This window comes from Anomalospiza imberbis, chromosome 1 (genome assembly GCF_031753505.1).
Source record: "Anomalospiza imberbis isolate Cuckoo-Finch-1a 21T00152 chromosome 1, ASM3175350v1, whole genome shotgun sequence".
Lineage (NCBI taxonomy): Eukaryota > Metazoa > Chordata > Aves > Passeriformes > Viduidae > Anomalospiza > Anomalospiza imberbis.
This window is the reverse complement of record NC_089681.1, coordinates 42253197-42262201: the sequence shown is the minus strand read 5'-3', so window position 1 is coordinate 42262201 and position 9005 is coordinate 42253197. Positions and strand designations below refer to the sequence as shown.

At 52.4% G+C, this 9005-nt stretch overlaps 1 protein-coding gene across 1 annotated transcript; it reads right to left on the bottom strand.

Annotated features, from left to right (window-relative positions):
* Positions 1-285: 285 nt before the first annotated feature.
* CEBPD (CCAAT enhancer binding protein delta) lies at positions 286-2080 on the bottom strand. The gene has a single exon (XM_068189229.1). The coding sequence runs from the start codon at positions 1780-1782 to the stop codon at positions 754-756; it is 1029 nt and encodes a 342-aa protein (XP_068045330.1). The 5' UTR covers positions 1783-2080; the 3' UTR covers positions 286-753.
* Positions 2081-9005: the final 6925 nt, after the last annotated feature.

Genomic DNA, 9005 nt, shown 5'->3' with positions numbered 1-9005 from the left:
ACCCCTGACTCAGCACTCCGGCTCAGCGATGCGGCTCCGGGGGGAGCAGACTTCGCAGCCACCGCGGCCAAGGGGTCTCACGGTTGTTCCCACCCCTGCATCGCTCTCTGGATGCTTCGGGAAGTAACGCAGGGTCCCTCGCCCCGCGCTTGCCCTCACCTCCCCTCTCGGCCCCTGGGACCCCCTCGCCGTGTTCCCCGCCCGTGTTCAGCCCCCTCCCGGGCAGCACAGCTTTCCCCGCCGCCAGCCCGTTGCTGTCACGACACAGAGCAAACGAGAGCAGGGTTGATTTAAAATGCTTTTCTTTATTCTTAGAAATGCTGTAAAAATTGATATAAAAGGTTGAGCATGCTCAGTCTCTTTTTTTTTCCATCCTACTGTCTAAAATACATGGGATTTTGAATCATTTTAACAGATGTACCATAGCTGCATCGGTATGAGTAAAATGTAGAAAAGACGAAAACTACCATTACAAAAATAATTTAAGGGGAGAGAAGAAAAAAAAAATATTATATTTAGCTTTTTTTCCCTTTTTTGCAAGTTTCGTGGTGAAAGACCCAGGCATCGCTCCACGTCGCCGCCGCATTCCGAGCGCGGCCGCGGGCCGGCAGGTCCCGCCGCGGCTCCGCGCCTCATGCCGCGCCCGGCCCGGCCCGGGGCGCCGCGGCACGGCCCGACAAGGCTCGGCACGGCCCTCTGAGGTATTTATCCACCGTCTCCCGGAGTCCGTCTCTCCGTCCCGCTCCCCCCCGGTTACCGGCAGTCGGTGCCCGAGCCGGGCTGCAGGAAAGAAGCGCTGGGCAGCTGCTTGAAGAAGTGCCGGAGGCTGGTCAAGTCCCGGGTGAGCTGCTCGATCTTCTTGTGCAGCTTCTCGTTCTCGGCCGAAAGCTCCAGCAGCTTCTGCTGCATCTCCTGGTTGCGCCGCTTCGCCTTGTCGCGGCTCTTGCGCACGGCGATGTTGTTGCGCTCCCGGCGCTGCCGGTACTCGGGGCTAAACCTGTCCACGCACTTCTTGCCGCCCCGCTCCTTGCCCCCGGCGGCGGCGGGCGGCGGGACGCCCTGCGCCGGCCCGGGCACGGCGGCGGCGGCGGGGCCCGGCGAGCGGGTGCTGCAGCTGGAGGGGGAGCTGCTGCCCGGCGGCTCGGGGGACGTGGGCGGCGTGGGCTGCCCGCTCAGGTTCATGATGGTCTGGGCGCAGGTGGCGATTTGCGAGGGCAGCAGAGAGGAGGAGAGGTCGCTGTCGCTCCAGTCCGGCTCCTGCTTCAGAGCGCCGCGGGAGGAGAAGGAGGAGGAGGAAGAGGAGGAGGAGGAGGAGGAGGCGGTGCGGGGCTCGGAGCCCAGCAGGGTGGTCATGGCAGCGCCGAGGTCCTTGGCGGGGTCGCGGCCGGCGCCGCCGCCCGGTGGCAAGTACTCGCCGTATTCCCCGCCCCGCTCGGGCTTGTGGTTGCTATTGAAGAGGTCGGCGAAGAGCTCGTCGTTGCAGAGCTCCAGGTTGGGCACGGCAGACATGGAGTCAATGTAGGAGCTGAAGTCGATGGCGCTCTCGTCCTCGTACATGGCCGGGGCGGCGGCGCTCAGCTCCGCCAGGTTGGTGCCGCTGCCCCCCGGGCCGCCCCCCGCCTCCTCGCCGCTCATCCCGCAGCCGCCGCGGGCCCCCGGCTTGCAGGCGGGACCCGGCCCGCCGCCGCTGCCCACCTTGGCGTCGTAGAAGTTGGCGGGCTCCAGGCACCAGCTCTTATAACATGCCGGGGAGTCCAGGCTGTAGAGAGCGGCGGCGCTCATCGGCGAGCGGGACGCGGCGCCGCACGGCCGCGGCGCGGGGGCTCCGGAGCGCGGGCACCAAACGCCGCTCCGCGACGGTCGCAGCTCCAGCCTCTGTCACGGGGCAGGTGGGAGCGGGGCTGCTGCTGCCGCTGCTCACACCGCTGCCGCTGCTACTGCTCGGTGGCACCGGCGCTGCCGCTGTAGCCCCGCCGTCGCCTCCCCGAGGGGGCCGATCCGAGCTCGGGTCACGCCGTTTGCAGCGGTAGGAGGCGGGGATGGGACAAGGCGTCTCAGGACCTGGGAGTGAAACGCCCGCTCGGTCCCTTCTTATACGGCGCGGGCCCCGCCTCCTGCCCCAATGACGGGGAACGACTGTTCCCGGCACCCCCGGGGACCCGGGGGCGGGAGCGGGTGGGGTGCGCGGCCGCGGAGGCAGGGCTGCCGCCGCAGCGAGCTGCCACCTCCCGGCGGAGGGTGGCCGCGGTCCGAGGTGCCCCCACCACGGGCATGGGACCGTGCGGGTGCCTTTCGGGCGCCTGCCCCCCTCCCCGCACCGTCCCGTCCCCGGGGAGCGCCGCCCCGACGCCGATACCGGCACTCCATTCCCCGGGCTGAGCGCTGACTTTCCCTTTCCCGCGCGGGCCAGCGGAAAAGCTGGTTGAAAAAGCTGATTTTACCCCGCCGCCGCCAGCAGCACCGTGCTGCATCCCCCCACGGGCTTCCCCAGTGGCGCCGGGGATGGAGCGATACGGGGAAGATGCTGCCTGCCCCACGCGTGTCTCTGTGTATCACCCGAGCGCCCTCCGGAGGCTCATCTCCCTTCGCTGGAGCACGGGCAGCTTCCCTCCAGGAGGATGTAAATCCGCCGCTCCGGGGAGAGGGTGGCCACTTGGATTTCTTCTGGCAGGACCCTCTGGTGGGACAGGGGTCTCTGAGGCATCTTTAGCTGCCTCACGCTGTCTGCATGAAGTTATGCGTCTTAAAACCTTACATTAAGTTATAATGCATGTTGTTGACCCCTGCCACCCCGTGCCTCCCACAAACTACTACTATTAAATTGGCAAGTACCAGAAAACTGAAAATACTTTCAGCTAAAAGATAAGTTTTCTAGTTCCATAATAGTTTCTAAAACCCCGGCTCCACCCCCAGGTGCTCCACTGACTGAATTAGTAAAGAAACACGCAACAAAACGCCCTTAAATTTACTTTAAAAAAATTACTTATTTATTTATCTTCCATAAGACCCTTCTATATTTAAGATAGGACTATCCCAGGCGCCGACTTTCCAGCCCAGCACCCAGCTGACGCTGCTGGCATGGAGCTGTGCCCTGCGGAGCGCAGTGCCACTCGCCCGGAGGTGGCTTTCTGGGGACCGCGGGTACGTGCCGGTCATGCCGGGCCTGCTGCCCCTCTCCGGGCAGGGCTCCATCTGCCGCCACCGCAGCTGTTGCAGGACCGCAGCTGTTTATCACAGGGGTGTGTATTTTAACATAAGTAGCTGGAACAAGACTGGTACATGCTCTCCCTTTGGATGTAAACTCCACGTGGGAAGGTTTGTGGGATGAGGGTAAGTGTGCAGTGCCTGGCAGGTGAGGTTTTACATCTGGCAGCTAAGGTTTCGCTTGCAGAGGCTTTGCTTTTAACTCTAGCGCTGCCAGATATATTATGTTTAAATTAACTTGATTTCCATCCTCATCAGAGGATTGATCACACAACCTCTATCTACACACAACCTCCATCTACACCAGCATTAACCACTGAACTTGACAGTGACACAAGAAATGGTTGCTTTTGTTTTTTCCACATTGTCAAAGAAATAATATGCCCCAAACCATTTTGCATGTTATTTTTTGCCTTCTATATACCCCAGACCTTCTCTGGGATCTGTTCTTGATGCACAGCTCTTCACCACCTGTCCCTGGCCTGTTCCCTGTCACCTATCCAGCAGGGAACATGGTGCTCCTAGACCCTTTTACTCTGTATGAAATGTGGAGGAGTGCGTGCATGAGACATGGGAAGGTAGTTAGAAATGAGATGCAGTCTGATATCTGCTGTCTCTCCCCTTGCTCTGCTGGAAGGAGTGAGATCTCACCCATTGTAGCCATAAAATTATGATTTGTCTTGGAAAGCACTCATTTAACTGTTTGCATGCAGAGCTGTCTTACGCTTCCAGCTCACCACAGTCCTTACCCCAAAGGTCAGCCAGCGTTGGCATGCCACTGTGCCAGCCTGAACATGCCTATTTAATGCCCATCATGTGTTACTCCAAAAAAGACACCTAATTCCCAGCCAGGTCACCCGACCCTCACTGGGCACCTTGCCTCTGGCAATTACATTCTCAAAAATCCCTCAATAGAAGGCACAGAACTGCTGTGTAAATCTCAATATAAGCCATCTGTGTCACATCTAAGCCCCACCACAGAGGGTGCAGCATTGCCTGCAGGGTCTTCAGGACCTGGAGGTGTGTTGAGAACTTGTGGTTGGACCTGTCAATGCCTGTCCCACAAACCCAAGCAGCAGGAGCCACCCCCTGGAGGGTGAGTTGGTTGTGTTTGTTGCTGAGCCTGGAATGTGTGATTTCAGGAGAAGGTTTGAGGGGTTTCTCCCAAGTGCCATGCGGGATGTGAAACCCTGGGGTGCTGCAGCACCTGCAGTGAAGCATCCTGGAGCATGTGAGCAAGTGATACCTGGCACTTAGCAAAGCAGTATACTGGAGGCAGGATGACACCCGTGCTCTGCTCTTTCCTGGGGTGGATTTGTCTGGCATCTCAGCAGCTGAATCTGTTCCCATCTGCATATGTAATTTCATGAGCAGAGAAGTACAGACAAGCCCTTGATTTCCCTCATCTGTCCTGCTGAGTACCTGACCCACCGAGTCATGGCTTGTCTCTGGGATCCAGTAATTTTAAACAGCAGTAAGAAGCAGGTGATCATCTGGATTTCAGAATAAATTCTTTAAAACTTGCTTGAGGTTCATGCTCCAAATCAAGGAAAGTATTTAAACCTGGCAAGAAAGGACAAGAAACTTTTCTCTAAGAAGCAGAAAAAAGACAAAACTTACTCTGTTAAACTTACTCTGGACTGCTGGCTGTGAATCTGAGAAACACCAGGACCCTGACCCCTTCAGGGACAACAGTTAAATCACACTGTTTTCTGCCTGTTTTTTCCTCATGAATAGGGGACAGGCCACTCAGGGAAGGTAAGGAAAAAGGGAAATGTCTCAGCATGCTCACCTCCAGCAACCCAGTCAGGCATGCAGGACTTTTTGGGACAGTGGGACTGGGAGTGTGGCAAGGCTATGACTGGGAAGCCTAAGGAGCCTTCTCTGCTTTTGATGTTACGGACTTGAGACAGCACCAGCAGGACCTCAGGTCCTGGAGGATTCATGGACCAAGCTGAAGAGGGGGAAAAAGATGAAGGACTGGTTTGCTGGGTTTCTCCTCCCTGCAAGAAGCAGCAGGAGTGCAAGTATCCTTTCATTCATCAGCTAGAAGCCAGCAATGGCACATGGGGGCTGACAAGGGAATGGGACCTGGGAAGAGTCAAAAAACCTGCCTGCACACTCCTAGGGAGGAACAATACGTGCCTGCGATTGGTGCTGGCTCTTGTCAGCCAGCACGGTGACTGCTGGACAGCCCCTCGCTGCCACCTCTGCCAGAGCTCATGTCTCTCCCTTGTCCTCAAGCACTGTCACAGTATTTTACTCGTCACTTGTACATCATTGCACTGACTGTCAATGTACAAGTACGTCACTTGTACTGGTACATCATTGCACTGATCCTGCCTGTGGCCTCCCTGCTCTTAGCAGCTGAAGTACTTGATGGTAATTGAAAGGATTTTTCCTTTTAGCTCGTTTAGTTGAAGCTCTGTGTTTTGTCTTGCTGCAGGCAAATTGAAGCCCCAGCGGTGTCAGCCCAGGCTGGGTTTGTCCAGCTGCACCTGTGGCTGCTGAGCTGCTGAATAAGATCGACCACGTACCAGGGTCCCGAAAGGCCAAGTGCTACTGCAGCAAAATGCCTCAGAACCTGTGCTCCTTGTTTTCTCACACTCCTTGGCGGATACCCAGACCTTTTTCTTGATACAAGTTTTGCATGAATTTCCATTCATGTGATCAAATTGACAGCTACATCTTCTATGTAATCGAATGAAATCTTGTGTGCTATAATTTACTGTGTAATGGACAAGTAGAGTCAATGTTGCCTTCTTCTATCCATCAAAAAGATGAAGAAAAACCCCACCCTGTAAATAATGTGGAAACTGTAACCCAAACTTTTCCAGTCCCTTATGGCCTCTCCCTCATGTTATCAGAATGGTTTGGGTTGGAAGGGACCTTAATGATCATGTAGTTTCAATCCTCCTGCCATGGGTCGGGACAACTTCCACTAGCTCAGGTTGCTCAGAGCCCCATCCAAGCTGGCCTTGAGCACTTCCAGGGATGGAGCATCCACGCCTTTTCTGTTCCCACGTCTCATCACTTTCACAGGGAAAAGTGATTCCTCCTAATATCTAATATAAACCTAACCACTTTCAATTTAAAACCATTCCTCCTCGTCCTGTCACTACAGACCTTGATAAAAAGTCCCTCTCAGTCTTTCCTGCAAGCTCCCTTTAGGTACTGAAAGGCTGCAGTGGGGTCTCTCCAGAACCTTCTTTTCCCCAGGCTGAACAACCTCTCAGCCTGCCTTCACTGGAGAGGTGCTTTAACTCTCTAATCATCTCTGTGGCCCAAAAATCTTCCCAACCTTTTTGCAACAAGAAATTAACCCTCTAAACACCTTATTCTGGACACATCTTTCTTTGACATAAGGTGTGTATCTTTGGTAGTTTTGCTACAAGACCAGTGACACCATTTGGTGCTGTGGGTGTCTGCCAGGGTTTGAGCTTTCTGCATAATGCCATTTCTTACAGGCAGCATAACTTAAAAATTAAATTTTTAAAGCCCATGTAATTTCCAAATGAGGCACAGTATTAATAAAGTGACTTGGCAGACTCTCAGCCTCAAGGGAAAAGTTTTAAAGCAGAGGTAATAAAACCTTATCCTTGATTTCGAAAAACAAGAATTTTGGGGAGAACTGTCTCTCTCTATATATAGATGCTTACTTTTGGAAGCAGCTGGCCCAACCTGTAAGTGTGAGACCAGAAGAGCTGCAGGAAATTCCTTATTCCATATCTGAATATGAGCCCAATTCATTGTTTTTGTGGAAAGCTCATACCCTCCTTCCTGTGCCCAAATGTGTGCTGGTGCTGTATCACCTCTCAGCCACAGAGACCTCAAGATAACATTTAACCTGGGGGGCAGTGGTGGCGACTAAGGGGGAAAATCGTGAGCACAAGAAGCAGCATGCAGAAACCTCTCTATCAGCTGGGAAAGGAGGCAGTAGGCGGCAGTTCCAGAGTTTTCCTCTGGATTCAGCAGTACTGTTATTCTTAGCTAGAGGGAAATTTTAAGATTGGCAGGGATGGTAAGGATTAGCTGAAATATGACATCATTCTATACTCTAAGATAAATCTAGTGAGAATATATGCTAATGTTTTACATAACTTTTTAGCTACAACTAATGTATTTCCAGATATAGTGCCCATCCATCTGGTTATTGAATCTGAGAAGGAAATACTCTGCTGTGCTTGTGAATAGTTCCCAAGTTTTATTTTGCATCATGAGACCTGATGCAGTCTCTAACTCTGATCTTCACATCATCTTAATTCTTTTCCAAATAAACTCACCCCGTAAAGCACCGAGCCCAGCAACCTGAGGTTTGCATTGTACCTTCCTTGCTGCTTCACAGGCTGGCTCCAGCCCTTCCACTCAGCTGCTGCATCTTACTGAAAGCAGCCAGGCCTGGCAAGAGCAGCTGCCATTCACTTGTGTTGGAGGTTATTTCCAGGTCCATTCATGGTGAAAGCTCCCTAAAGAAAGTTAGGGAAACTCCACTTGCTGTGCACAGGATGTGTCTCTGTGTTGAAGACCCAGCAGCCTCGTGCTTTGTGCCTCAGCTGATACATGAGCTAGACAAACACGGGACTAATAAGGGCTGACGTAGCTGAGGCTTCCCACCACTGTATTTTTTCTAGGGCCAAAATGGAGCTTTTAACTATTTAAATTGTCATGAACGTGTTCTGAGCCCGTGTCACTTTTGCCTGTCTCACAGGCTCTCACCCCCAGCCTGAGGGCTGTTCCCCGTGGACCTCAGGGGCCAGAGAGCGCTGGGTGGTGACCCCTCGCCCCCTCCCCTAGGAAGGGCCAGGCTGCACTCTATCTACCCTTCCCAAAGGCCAAGGAGGGAGGTCTGCTGTGCACAAACATCTGCTGTTGCTGAGGATATCAGAAATCCTACGAGAAGAGCCTCGTTAAAGAATAAACCTAAACTTTGTCCTCTGCAGTGCAGGTCAAAGTACCCAGTAACTATCTGAGGTATGTGCCAGAAGTGCCATTAAACACCTCGTACACCCAGCCACTTAATTTCCAAATGTCCCCTGCCTTTTCATGTTGCCTTTTTTATTGTGCTTTAAACTTTCTCATATTTGTAGAGTGACAGCATGAAAGCGAGGGTACCTCACCTGACCAAGTTTTAGTCATAAGATTGCAGTCCTAATTGTTAGCAGAGATCAAAAGAACAAAACACCATGACATCTTACTGAAGTGTATATAAGCACAGACTGTATCAAACTCTTATAGAAAAAATCTCCAGCCCACTGTCCACTAATTATCATCTCTATAAATGGATAAATGTGGAAGCTTTTTGTGGTCAAGTGCCCTAAATTAACTTTTTAAATGAGGCATACAGCTGAAAGTTTATTTTTATTTTTCAATATTTCCTCTACAAAAATACATGGAACAATATTTTTAATTAATAAACTGATAAAAATACCTTGAATTTCTTGATTCATAACACTATTGACACAAACCATTGAGTATGTTTATTAAGAAGAAAGAAATTGTTGCTGGAAAGTATTTGAAACAGAAAAGCTCCCTCCCCATTCTTTAGGCCTCAGCAATCTTCCTCATTGTTTTTCATGGGGTTGTATCCAGAAGGCAGACTTCTCTACTCTCCGGCTGACAGATTCATTTGAGACTGGTGCCAGCAGCAGACGTGGCCCTCAGTGAGACCAGAATTGCCCCAGTGCCACAGAGGCAGGAAGGAAATCTCATAGGCAGTGAAAGGGCAAAGACTCATTTTTATTACACCCTTTATGATGATTATTAAAAGCCTCAATGAAATCTGTATCTACAGTAAATCTGGG